The sequence below is a fragment of the Centroberyx gerrardi genome, chromosome 2, assembly GCF_048128805.1.
Source record: "Centroberyx gerrardi isolate f3 chromosome 2, fCenGer3.hap1.cur.20231027, whole genome shotgun sequence".
Classification (NCBI taxonomy): Eukaryota; Metazoa; Chordata; class Actinopteri; order Beryciformes; family Berycidae; genus Centroberyx; species Centroberyx gerrardi.
The window spans coordinates 22,706,786-22,720,924 of NC_135998.1; the positions used below are offsets into that span (position 1 = coordinate 22,706,786).

Here is a 14,139-nt window from a genome sequence, read left to right on the forward strand (position 1 = left end):
ACAGTTCATGAGCACCACTGTGTGGCACATAGCAGAATGGCAGTATGTGGGATGTACTGAGCTACGTAGCCAACAGATAGCAGCAAAGAGCTGTACTGCAAGTGAGTGACACCTCTGTGATTTTGAATGACAAAATTCAAATACAGATTGACATGGCAAGCTGACGGAAGTCAATCATATGGCAGACTGATTGAAGTCACTTATGAGGCAGACTTCCAACAAATCCAAGTAAAAACGTCCTCATTATCAGCATGCCATAATAACATATCTTTTTTGATCGCACCTCCTGGAATGAGCTAACACACCAGTATTTAATGACAGAATGGGCGGCACTGCAAAGGCCTTTGTGGATCCAATAAATAGATTTGTGTAAATGACCTTTGAGTCAGACAACTGCTGTGCTGTTTGGAACAACGCTTCTGACAGACCAGATTTAGCCTATCAAGGCAACCCAAGAGATTGAAAATACTCTGGTTGTGCGGTGAGCTCTATCCTGTCCTGACAAGTTTGCCACTGCTAAAGAGTCTATTGTTTTTCTTCTGTGACTTTACCATAGCTCCAGGGAAAGCATTCCAACAGCCCAGCCACCCCCCCTCCCCCCCCCACCCCCCCCACCCCCCCCCTCCCTTCCCCACACACACACACACACACACACACACACTGCACCCGCTCTTGTCTCATACACTCAAGTGCGCGCACACACAGCAAGCACTTCACACTTGTTATATGGGTGTGGTTTCTGCTGTGCAAGCAAGAGCACAAGGGATCAGGCATAATGACAGCTAGTGTAAATATGCACCCTTGACTCTCAGCTTGATAACTGATAAGATGCATTTGATAAAAGAGTAAGCCACACAAGGCATGAAAAAGTCTCTTACAATATATGATGAACTCCCTATCTGAGTTTTTTAAAACATGCCCCTGCTCCCATGACTCTATCACGAGCATATGAGATGACCCAGATCACTCAGAAAATGTAGATCATTCTGCCAGTCAGATCAATTATTCATGAAAAAAGACGACGGGGCATGCTTGCTTCTTCTTGATATGCCAGAGACATGATCTGGATGGTTGCTCCTGAATAGTCAAGATAATGTGCAGCACTAAATAGGTAAAAGCCATGACCAGCAGTTTACAGAAATCAGGGCTAACACAGAAGTCACCCTTCCCTTCCCCTCTCATCTCTTTCCTTTTTTTAATTTCCCTTTCATAAGACAAGGACGGTGAGAGCGAAAAAGTAGATAGGTGGTAAACTCTGTGAGGCTGAACTACAAAACAGCCGCATTCTGGGCATGGAGTCAAGGTTTCAATATGTCCAACAGGGGGCTCTCAGTCATCATTTAAGTTGTAGGCTATACTCCCTGGAATACTTTGAATGGGCAATTGCACATCAAGGTCAACCTCAACTTTTAAAAACAAACTAAAACTAATTTTCAACTTCTTTCAATGGTCAGTATTTTAAACTTACTTTTACATTCATACTTTTTTGTCACCATAAGTTAACGTGTAGGGGGGGAAACGGGACTTCCTTATAAGTCTTTGTCAAAAAGACCAACAGGATTTATTAACTGAGTTGAGTTATTAGCTAAGCTTTTTCAAGGGATTTGTTATGTTCAGGTAAGGAAATATGAAGAGAAAAGTAAGTGAGCTTTCCCTTTGAATACTACATTTTGGGCTAATGCCCTGGCTGATGTAGCCAATGACGGTGTATAAAACACACATAATGAAGGTAAAGAAGGTAGACAGAATGATACGCTCCCATGCCATGCTAGGAAATGGCTGAGCATCCCATCCTTCAAATTCAAGTGGCCAAAAGTAGACTGTGCAATTGAGTTGATGCTAACCCTATGGCAAGTGCAACTGAGTTGTGGAGGCCTTGGTCCTAGCACAAGCAAAATTGCATGAAACCAAGCAGCACCCTTAGAAACAAGATGTTGGTAGCAAAGCGAATACATTGTCAGGAGGAAGCTGCACAGTGTTCAGAAATGGCAACATTTTGTACTGAGAGTGAAAAAAATTGATTTGCTACCTCTTTGGAGAAAGAATGTTATGCATGAAATTGGCTTTGTATGTGAAGGTGAACAAGTCCGGAAGTAATTACTGCACCCTATCCCACCCCGACTCACCCACCTATCCAGCCCTACACACAGACACACGCAGACGATAGCACTGGTTGATTACAGCTCTTTGACTTGGAATTGAAACCCACCCATCCTCTTGTTGACAGATTGATATAGCTAATTCCTCACGCAAGGGGCCGCTGTTGTACTGGATGAGGGCACCCTGCCCGAGTCTGGGTTGAAGACACTAGTCTGTGTGTGTGGTTTGTATCCAGAGAAAATCACCCGGAGACAGACTGAGACAGTTTTTGACCGTACCAATGTGTGTGGCCCACAAATCTATTACATTAGCCCCAGCGAAATCATCTCATGGACACAACAGCATATCGAAAATGAGGGAATAATCGGAGGAGATATACGGCGAGGCTCGTTTGTAGCTGGCTAGCTAACGTTTTGTTGAACTGCGAGTGGAATCACAGCTGCTGGCTACGAAAATGTCGGGGAAAATAGAGAGCAAGCAAGGTAAGTCCTGCCTGGCTAGACTCCACACTGCTCCACTTAGGGTTACCATTATAACGGTATCTCGCACACGGGGCATGGATAGGCCAAATGTGGGGTTCATGGACCGTAATATTACGCTCGGTGGGGCTCCAGATGACGTTAGACTAATATATTAAATGTAAATAGTGGTGTAATTTGGCCTTAATGGATTGTCTTTTTCCTGACTATCCAGTTAACCCAAAGCGTCATCGCAATAGCTAGCTGGTGTTAGCTAACGTTACCCGTCCGAACAAATGGTTTTCCCGTGGCGTTTCAACCTCAGGCTGACTAACGTTAAAGCCAGCTAGACAACTGGCGCGTTAACATTTAACTTACTTCTTCATTAGTTTAGCGAGCTAGATATCGTAGGTTAGCTAACTTCTTAAATGTCCTTTTATATTTTCTCTCATTCAGTGTATGGTAACGTTAGTTCACCGACAAGCCTTTCACCAGTCACAGTAACTCGTTAGCTTAACCCAATGGTAGTAAATGTGCCGTGATTTGATTGTTTGGTAACATTAACCAACACTAACAACCACGAACAAACGGTGGCTAACCACCTGGTAAGATGATATTGGAAGTCAAATAGATAAAATAGCATGTGGTGCTTGTTGGCTTAGTTAACTTAACGTTACCGCTTCATGGCTGGGCAAGTACAACGTTAGCTGAGAGGGTTAGTAACGGTAGCTAGCAACACAGTAGCTAAAGGTTAGCTAGCTAGCGTTAGCTGCGTTGTTACCTAGAGCGTTGGAGTTGTATGCGTTCACGCCCAAGAGGCGTATGTGTGTGCGTGTGTGTGTTGATTTCCACATTGTGCACGTGGCATATTTGGTTTGGTTTGACATTTGTTGCGTCTTATTTGGCATGGCGCCGCTTATTTTGTATGCATCAATAAAGACAGCTAAAGTACTGCAGAATGCATTGAGTACGGGAGGAAACAGAGGGTGGTCTGGGTATGCTTTTGGAAGGAAACTTTATCCCCGCCAGCTAGACTTGCATCCCACTCCACCAGCTGTCTCCCCGCTTCGCAGTCCTGTTCGGTGATGCCTGCAGTAAATGCACACACACAATCAGCTCCTAGCAGCAGGCGAGGAGGGAGTGTCATCCACCACTAGCTAAGTCATTCTTCTCTACATAAGCGTAAAAGTTTCCGATGCCTTGTGTATGTGTGCGAGTGTTGCAGACAGATGACTACATATGGTCATATTCGAATATAAATCTCGGTACTGTGTGGTAGTTTATATTGATATTGGTTTATCAGTTATTTAAAACCAGACATGGGCTATAGTTTATCTAGCCCCCCATTCTCTCTTGCATAGGTGCAGTGAGTGTGAGGCTATCTCCTGGGGCTTCCTGGTTGTGTTTAGTGGGTCACTTGTTGGCCTGCTGTCTCTGCTCTGTTCCACTGCTCTCTTCCACATGTACACATCGATCCCAGATATGTCCCCGGAGGACAGACACTCTATGCTGGATGCCAGTGAACTGGAAAGAGGGGCGAGGCCAGGGCTTCATGGTAGCATTGAAAAACTGACTGAAGCGGTATGGCTGGATGTGGCTGCAGCGGACAGAGCTTGGGAGTCAGCTTGTTAAGCTTTTTCCTCAGAGAGAGGGTAAAGCTTGGAAGAAAGAGATGGTGTTGAAAAGAGACGGATGTCTGTGTGGGCTCAGGCTGTGAGGAGAGTCTACAGAAAGGGGGGCAGTCTTAGACCTTGACAGAAGGAGATGGATTCACTGATGCCTCAAGGGCAAAATGAAGCGGGAAAAGATTTGGAGAAAGTGAAATAATATGTTGAAGCTCTCACCAGCAAGTAGGGATTCATACAAGTGAATATAGGCCTTGGCTTAATGTTTGAATAGTGATATGACCACAGTACAATTGGGTGCACTGTTAATGCAATTTTACTATAAAGATAAAAGGTTACCATAGGAAATGGTTACCATAGCACACATAGCGACTAGGCCTAAATGTGCACATGTATGGACAAGTCCTGGGAAGAGACTTATAGCCAGTGTTTGCTCTGAAGTCACTGGCTGCATCAACACACTCCCTTATCTCCGTGGATACTGTGTCCTGCTGTCATCGGCTCGTTGTCTCTTGCTCTTAAACACTGTCACAGTGTCACCTGTTTGGAAGTTGCCTCTGTGCAGTGTGCAGCTCAGAGGGATGTCACCCCCAAGGGAGAGTGGAGGGTGGTTGTTGTCACTGTCCCAACTCCAACCCCAATCCACATACACACACACACGCACACACACACGCACACACACACGCACACACACACGCACCCACCCTACTCCATCACTGAGACGGCCCCAACAGTAACACATAAACAAATGCTGTGCCTGCGGTGGTGTTGCCCAAAAGCTAACAACAGCAGGAAGCCAATCTCTCATCCCAACGCTTTCCTTCCACAGTGAGAAAATTAACTGGGCGGAGGAAGATAGAAGATGTGGGCATGTGTCTTTCTTTTGTCGGTTTATGTTTGTCCTGTTATCTTTGTGTCTGTCATTTGTACACTGTCTGGGCCCTGATTAAAATGGACTCAGAAGGGGGGGGGGGCGTCAGGGTATTTGGAGTGGGAGATGGGAAAGAGTATCTGGGTACTGCAACCAGAGGAGGTTTTAGAGGTTCTACATATACATACAATGTATGTTAAACAACCATCCAGTCTGTTACTCCACCCTCAGTAATGCATACACATGTGAGCAGGTAGCCCTGATGAGTGGAGTTCTTGCTTTCTCTATGCATGAGAGAAAATTACTTCAAACGTTTTTTAAAAATTGGGCAAATTTCATTTTGCTCATGGGCAAAAATATGTAGGCTACCTTTTATATGTGACTCCACTGATGTAAAATACGTATATTAAAACTTTTCATCAGACTCAGCTTTCCATTTTGGTATATAGGCCTAGCCAATCCACGAAGCAGCACTTAAAAATATAAATTTTAACTTTTAAAACTGGTTTACCAGTTATTCCCTTATTTTCTTCCACCAAAGGCCACCATGGGAGGTAGTAGTGAGCAGTGCAAACCACTTTTAAAAGTTGACATTTTATTGAAATAAGTCCCGCTTATTGGATTGGATGCGTGTCAAAATAATGACCGGACCAGCAAACATAGAACATAAATAGAACATAAATAAGAATATAGCAAAAGAGGATCACATAAACATATGCCGGCAAATATTTAAACACTAGAAATGTTAAATACAAATGTAAGAATGAAAGTATGAAAAGTATCAATTACAGTGTTAAGATGGTGTGCAAAATGGCAACAGCAGTCGAAGTAACTGAGACAAACAAAAACGAATTGTAAAATATGTAGGCTATGAGTATGGATTAAGTACCACTACAAAGACTCAACAAGTGGTGAAAGATAATTATCTCTCTCATCGACTTTTCAGGAAAACAGAGGGAATAGACATATCTCTTTAGAGAAAAAAAACCCCAAGAGATACACATCTCGTCTGACTTCATGATCTTTGGGCTGAGGACATGATCTAACATGTCGTCCTAGTGTTGCAAGGCTTGAGCTATGCTAATAAACATTTGAAAAATGCAAAAATGGAATGACCCATGAACCAGAATACATGAATTTGTACAACTGCAAACAATTACTGTTTTCTATGATTGATCTCCTCAAGCCAAACTGTTTTTTTTTTTTTAGCCAAAATTCCTCCACAATGTGCATCACAGATTATGCAATTCGCGGTTTCATGAAGATCAGTAGAAACTTTGACTGGGCTCAACTCATACATGCCTTTGCTTATGATGATGCAATGTATACTAGAGTCACCCTTTCTCCGCCTCTTCATTTGTATTTTCGCCATCTAAAATTATCCATTGCTTCCTCTTAAAGTTATGTTATACTTTATGTTTTCTGGGACCAGCAGGCACTTTTTCCCCGCCGTTTTGAAAATGTACTGAACCATGACTTCTGTTCCTCCCAGTCCGAGTGCATTTACATGGATGTGTGTGCACGTGTTTGTTACTCCGGGTAGGATAGTTGTATTGCTGTTAACTGTTACATTTCCATCAAAGAAATGGGTCAAAGTCCTATGAGTATGCTTGTTGTTACACCAATCTCTGACAGTCTTTACAGTAGGACGTTGTTTCCCCCCCCCGGGTAAAAGGTTATCCCACGTTATAACACTGTCACAACTCCATGACTTTATGAAACAAGCCTTAGTGATTTTCTTAGTATTTTTTTATGTTCGCATCTCTTTTTTTTCCCCATCGAGACACATGATTTGACACAAATGTGTTGGCATGCCAGTGTTGGTAACAAAGTCGTGGGAGAAGCACAGTGTTTTATAATTAGCCCTCAGACTCCTCTCTAACTGGACAGTCAATGGTAGTAGCCAGCCACAGCGGAACTGATCCATCAGTTCCTTATTTTAGCCTCCCTGCCCCCCAGCATAGCTCTGTGTGAGTGTATATCTGTGTATTTGCCTTTGAAAGGGTTAGCCGTGATGCCAAGAGTTTACCCTTAAGCATTCTGAGAGTTAACACATAAGTGTAAGTCATTTTGATGGCTTTGCGTTTGGTAAGTGGTCGCTGCACGGTTTCAGACTGCACTATCCCCTTGTCTGTCATATAAAAGTAGCAGGCCCACATACCTTAGTCACCAGAACTATGAACAAGGACTAAAGTACTTGTTGTGATTACGAGAGGGTTCCCCAGTAGATTAGGTTTACCCTCATTACTGATGAGTGATCCCACTGTTGCACAGGGCAAGCTTTAGGTCTTGGTTTGACATGCTGCAATTTTGAGGTTTGATGGCAGCGAGCATTTCACCCTGCCTTTCCCACAGAATGAGAGGCTTGCTGTTCCCATATAGGTTTAGCTGTGTTGTAATTAGTTTTGTGTGTGTGCTGTGTATGGGAGAGCAAAAGAGGGAGGGAAAAGGATTTAGGGGAAGAAAGAAAGAGGGTGGAGAGAGGTAGAGTACTGATGGGAATTGAATCTCCGTACAGTGAGAGAATTCGGGAGAAAGATGGATGGATTACATGTTGGATAATGACTAGACAGAGGATAATCGATGAAAAATGGAAGACTGGCAATAGGCTCTTTCTAACAAATATTTTCAAGGCTGAGGAGGGTTTTTTTTAGCATCGTTGGGTTCTTCAGGCAACATTATACAAGGAAGTAAAGAAGGCAATTATGATTTTAAACAAATGACTGTTTTTTTGAAGTTCTCGTTTTTCAGTCAATATGACCTTCCTATTCAGGTATTATTTATCTCTCCGCTTTCATCTTTGTTCTTGGGACTTCTTTTTCTGAGGGCTTGCTTGGTTTCATGTGATGATGCTACACCTAATTTCACTGCTGTGTGTTGGCCTACATGCCATGGAGCAGGTCATCTATCCCCCTGGTGGCCTATTCAGTTCCTTGTGACTGTTCAGTACATCCCCAGTCCAGATAACGGCAGGTTGGACCCCCTCCAGGACCACCGGTGACAGCTTAGACTGCTTCACTCAATTTCTGCCCAGGATTATGTGACTCTTCAGACATTTACAAGAAGAACTCTTCAATAAACACGTGTGTGATTGTGGGAAAAGTGCACTGTTTTTTCAATTCATCTCATCTTCTCTCAGAGCTATTTGCGGATATTTCCTCTGGAGTGTTCTGTTGTGTGGGTGAGTCAAGTGAGAATGATCATGAGGGCCAGTTAGTTTGTGACTAACTCTCAGCAGTGCAACTGAGTGATAGCTATGAAAATGACCAGTCTTACCACCAAGTCATCAGTGTACATGAACTGTAACCATCAGTAGCAGAGTTACAACACTTGTAGAGCTACCTGTAAACAGTTGTTGGGCAGCGGCGACTACCTAGCAGGCCGGCACCCCTGGACCTGTAGCTGTGTGGACTCATACTCTTGGATGGGAAACATAGGCTGGAGGAGCCAAGCCTCCTTGGGGGACACAGACTCCTCTCTGCAGGGGGATCTAGATGAGGACACAGGTAAATACTCAGAAATATCCACCTCTCCTGATGCATGCTAGCCTGTAATAGCAACGCTAAACACGCTGTTCTCTTAATACTCTCCCATTCTGACAATGGTCCATTCCTACTAAGTGAACTAGTTCTGGGTGATGGGAAAACAGGCTTGTTGACACTAATTATGCTCAATATTTTAATGTTTAGCAAATGTGGTTATGATGAACAGAAAAGAAATTGGATATAGCCTTTATTGATATTCTGTAGTCTCTACATGATTAAAACAGCCCAGAAACCAAAGTAAACTAGATGAGCACAGAGATAATCAGGGATGAGGCAGTAATTCATATTTTATCTTTACCAACAGTATGTTTACCTGTTTGACAGTCTCATTCATGAATAGGCCAGCACATAGACTCTTTTTGCTGCTATAAATTTGAGATTGTTCTTAAGCAGAGGGCTCTGTTTGACTTGCAGATTTTCTAGAATAGATGCACTCAAAAGTTCCATCATTTGCACACCAGGGCGTACATGCATTGTTCTTTTTTGGATGTGCATTTCTTTCTTAAAGACTGCTATTCCAAGCTGTTGCCAGTTTAGGAGCTTTTATGTAAAGTAAAATAGGCGCACTGGCAGAATGAAACGCAGGGGACATTCCTCGCTGTGCTTTTTGTGTCGTGTGGCTTTTTGGAAGGTGCTCATTTGCTCTGCTGAAGTCTTGGGTGGACCCAGCCGGAGGAGGCTGCTCTGCTTGGCCGCAGCCTTCCCACACCGGCTGCCTTACCACCTCCAAAGCTAGTAGACAGCAGCCATAGCTACTTTAATCCATGTCTCATCAGGTGAGGATCCAGCAGTATCTCGGAGCTTTGATCTTGATCCAGGTTATACAATCCCAAAAAATGTAGAACGTGTATCAATTTAATCTATGGGGCTGTGTTACTTAATGTTCGCCTCTTAAATCCTTCCTTCACCATGGTAGCTGAGCCTGTAAGTTGACCCACGTGTTGGGGTTAACAGTGTTTGAGTTATTAATGTTTGCAGTGAGCTGCCTGCTTCCCCAGTTAAGCTGTGTGAGTTGAGCCACCCTGGTGAGCCACTAGCACGGAGAGGCTCCATAATTAAGGTAGTTGAGTCCATCATTGTGTAATTACACAGTGCCGAGTGCCATAATACCTTGTTTTGAAAACACGCCGTCTGTGGTGCGCTCAGCCTAATAAATCTGTGCATTTAGGCCCAGCGGGCCGTGAGAGTCAATGTTTGTGTGGGTGTGTGTATCTTGTCTGTCTACCCTGACCAGCCCAGTCTCCTTAGCTGTGATGATGGACCTAATTAGGGATGGGTAGAGTGAGTAATGTTGTGTGTTTCATATAGAGGGACTGAATGGTGGCAGACCTGCTACAGGCCTGCCACCAAAGACCTGCTACAGGAGAGAACGTCTCCGTTCAGCCACAGCAGTCGGCCATGCAGCAGGGATGCTATGAGTGTTCAGAATATGACCGTCTTACAGCACAGTTGGGTCTAGCTTTGCTAATTGTTCTCAAAATCTTAAAGATGGGTCTACATTAGGGACGTTATGATCTCCATTTCTGGGACGATTCCACTTTCTGACGTCATGTAAGCAGAGTCAGCTGACATCAATCTATGCAGCAATGTGTACTCACAAAACTTGAACTGTCTTCACCAAATTTTAGAAAGCAACTGTGTAGTGGAGGCACAGAAACTGAGAATTTATGTGAGTATGTTAGACTAAGACTATATAAGCTGTAAAGGAAAAGGCTTTAGCTTGCACAAAGAATGCTGCAAATTCTCTCACTTTCTTTGTTTGGCCTTCAAATATTAACATAAGTTGTCCAGACTAAATTATAAACATAGGCTTTTCACTTAGCAGCTGTCTTTGACAAAGAATTGCTTGTAGCACAGAAAACTGTCAGGTCTCAATTAATTACACTTTCTCCTGTGCTTCTTAATTTTTTATATATGCTGTAATGCTTAGAAGTCCTGCTTGAAGATTCACTTTACAAAACCCGTCTGCATCTATTCACTGGGCTATTAAGCTCAACATCGCTATGGGACAAATACTGTATGTAACTCAGCAGTTCTTAGTTCTGGTCCTTGAGACCCACAGTACTGCTGGTTTTCTGTCCTACCATGCCAGGTAATTGCATTCACCTGGCGTCCCAGGTATAAACAGTCCATGATTAGATGGCTGGAATCAAACCAGCAGAGCTCTGAGTCCTGAGGACCAGGATTGAGAACTGTAACTCCTGTGAAGCTGAGAGGTGGCCTTTTCCTTCAGTTCTTCTTTGGCAGTGAGATTTCCATTGCTTGCATATTTCAGCTTGCGGCTTTGTCTTTTTCTGTCATTTTTTGTAAACAAGCCCAGTGATGCTAAACATGCATTTCCCTGTTGAACTAGAGCCAATTATTGGTCATGTTTTTGTCAAAAATGAGCAGGCAGAGTCCTTGTGTCGCTTTTTCTTTAAGACTGTTGCATTGTGGGGGACTGGGTCAGACTGAGGGGCCATGTTTGTGTTGGTTCTGGGTATGTGTGTATGCGGGGTGGTTGAGAGAAGTGCAGTGAATGCTGCCGGTGTCAGTACATCATCGTACGGCTAACCGGGAAGAGTAACTGGTCGATCATGATGCAGTATGTCACCTCTAGTTTTGTTTGAATGGAGGCATCTCCCTAAATACAAATACAATTTGCAACCTTGCTTTCTCTCCATTGGCTGCTTGAGTTGTTGTCCTCCATGTTTTTCTGGTGAAATGGAAGCAGAGTTACGACGACAGTGACCTGTCCCGTGTAGAGTGACGTTTTTTGTTTGTTCACACTGCACTAAAAACATCAGATCTGTGTCACACAGGACAACCCTAACCCAAGACATCAGAAGTGGGACACTTTCAGCTGCAGTGTGAATGTAGCCTTTGTCTCCATGTTAAGAAATGTATATGTCATAACATTGGCTCCAAATGTAGAATGAAAATCAGCCAACTTTGATTGGTAAAACTGTATGCATTGTGGAGCGCAACAATGTATTCTAATAACAGTTATAGCCATAAAATAGCAAGAATAGCAAGCTCTTTTTGCCAACTTACATCTTTGTAAATTTAAAAAAAATTTAAAATTAAGGCAGAAGTTAAGTAGCGTTGTTCTGTTGCAGGCAAGTTTGTTTAATTTCAGTTTCAGAACTGATGTTATGACAAAACCATATGTTGAACCCAGTATTGTGCATAAAATTGTAATGAAGCCCCACTCTATTTTTCTATAATGTAGACCTGAATGACTATCCAACCTGTGTGTGTGTGTGTGTGTGTAATGTCTAAGCAACCAAAGTAAAGTGAGCAGCAGTGAGAGGCAGAAATAGTGTCCTTGATGACTGAATACGGCATGTGAGGAACTGAAAGGTCAGTGGAATGTGAAGGTGTAGACCTTTGGAAAAGGGTTTTATGTTAAGTTGTGTGTGTGTGTTGAGTGTTTCAAATCAGTCAGTGCCTGGGGTGGCATGGCTGGGTTGGGGGAATGGCATACAATGAAGGGGATGTCCCACAGTCAGTGCCAGTTTCAGATGCCAGTCTAAATCAGGAATGGAGAGAGAAGCTGACACTGCCTACAAATAAGTCAACGTTGTTGTCATGGCAAATGTGAGTGTGCGTGAGTGTGGGGGCGTGGGTGTGTGGGTTTGTTTGTTTGTGTGTGTACATAAACGACTCTGAATCCTTGGTTTGACATCTCCTCATCATATCCAAACAGTATGGCATGCCCCCACCCCGCACATACACACACAAAAACACGCACACACACTCAAAACATATCTATCCCGTCAGCGACTCTGACAGAGCCCTGAGCCCCATAGGCAGAGCATGGGCTTTCAGCTTGAGTATGTCTGCCTTCACTTGACCCACTTCCTCTTGGACGTTCCTCCTCTCCTCCACCCCGAATTACAGAATATGTGTTTAAAAATAGAGTTCAGACATGTAACACTCTGGATTTATGAGGAAATTGTAAAATATTTAGCCAGGATAAGTCAAGTTGGCTCCCAGAATTGGTGATTCCTGGTCTGAGGAGGTCAAAGGGAACAAAATCCTCCAGAGACTTTTTCACACACAGTAATCACTTTTGCTTATTGAAATGTCTTTCCAATTGAACTTAATGAACAATATCAACAATAGGTCAAGACGTATATTTGCAGCTCAAATCATGAACGAAAAATTCTCTCTGCCATGGTCTTCAAGCACCAAATTAAGTTCAGTCAGTGTGACACTTCTCTCCTCTTTACCTGGGTGCTACCAAACATCTTAACTGTGTGGTAAAAAATATTTTTTTACAAATTGTGTCTGCTTTTTTTAACTTATCGACCTTAGCTAGGATTTGTTTTTTTGGTACAACTCTGAACTCAACTGAATTTAGATGCCGTCATAGGATGGGAGAATGTACTTCAGGGTTTTTCATCTATTAGTTTGTGTGGACTGCTACCATACAGTCATGCATGGCAATATACTGTATATAGCAAAATCTTTTTTATGATCGTAAGGCAACACATACTCTGCCATTTTATTTTAAATCAGATTGTTGTAAAATCAGTGCTTTAATATATGCATGTGTGTATGTAATATGTTTGAGCTATGTTTGCTAACATTTCAGTTGCTAACATTATAATATTCTCCATAGAGATCAAAGCAGCTGATCAACCAGCTTGAAAGTGATTGAGATGGATTGATTCAGATAAACTGCTAATTAATTTGATCTGTACATGGGGCTATCCTCTATGGTTTGGAAAAACCTCTTTTAAAATTACACAAGGTAATGGTAGGTCACAACTGTATATATTGGTGTGACTTGTAAGAAAACTTGCTGTTTTGTACTAGAGCTCAAGTTAAACAGATATGGCTTACCTGCCAATAATAATTCATGTAATAATGCTCAGCTTTGAGTATAGCATATTAGTTTGTATTTTAGCAGTGAAAGTTCAACATTGTTATGCACCGAATCAAAAATAGCCTAACATTTCTCCACAAACCAAAAGCAAATTCTCTGCAACAAGGCTGACTGTTTATGACACTTCTAAAGCATGTTGCAGACATGGATTATCTACCTGCTACAGACAACATTTATTAGAATAAATGCATAAGCTCTTATTCGATGGAATCTTCTTCCGTGCAAAAGTGTTTGCTTAGATACATTGACTAATAAGGCAGACTACTGCATTTTTGCGTCTGACTTAAGCAAATTAGCTTTGGTCAGTATATCTATCTCAACTGCATTCCTCAAATAGTTTATAAAAAACTGAGCATGCAGTGTGTTTTAGCACGGGTGTGGAGAGAGAACAGGGACAGAAGGCTCAGTCATTCTGTCAACCTGTCACTATTGATCTGAACTGGTGTTCTGTTAAAGCCAAGTAACTCCCTCGCTTTGTTCCTCAATCCTTTTTTCCAATGCAATTTTTCAAATGATAAATTACAGATAAAAATCACTGTACATTATTTGTGCAATGTGTTTTAAACATGGTGTCTGACATATATTTCTGCATCATGCGACATTTGTTTTTGCCTCCTTGTCAGACCGCACAGCCCACCGTCAAGTACATTTTTGTTTTGGATTCATT

At 42.6% G+C, this 14,139-nt stretch overlaps 1 protein-coding gene across 5 annotated transcripts in view; it reads left to right on the forward strand.

Annotated features, from left to right (window-relative positions):
* The first annotated feature begins 2,328 nt into the window (after positions 1–2,328).
* Positions 2,329–14,139, forward strand: part of rapgef1b (Rap guanine nucleotide exchange factor (GEF) 1b) — a 48,949-nt gene continuing 37,138 nt past the window's right edge. For all 5 annotated transcript variants that reach the window (XM_078287152.1, XM_078287139.1, XM_078287149.1 and 2 more), the window contains exon 1: positions 2,329–2,582. In XM_078287152.1, coding sequence (XP_078143278.1) covers positions 2,555–2,582 — 28 coding nt within the window. In that variant the 5' untranslated portion in view covers positions 2,329–2,554. The remainder of the gene's footprint in view (positions 2,583–14,139) is intronic.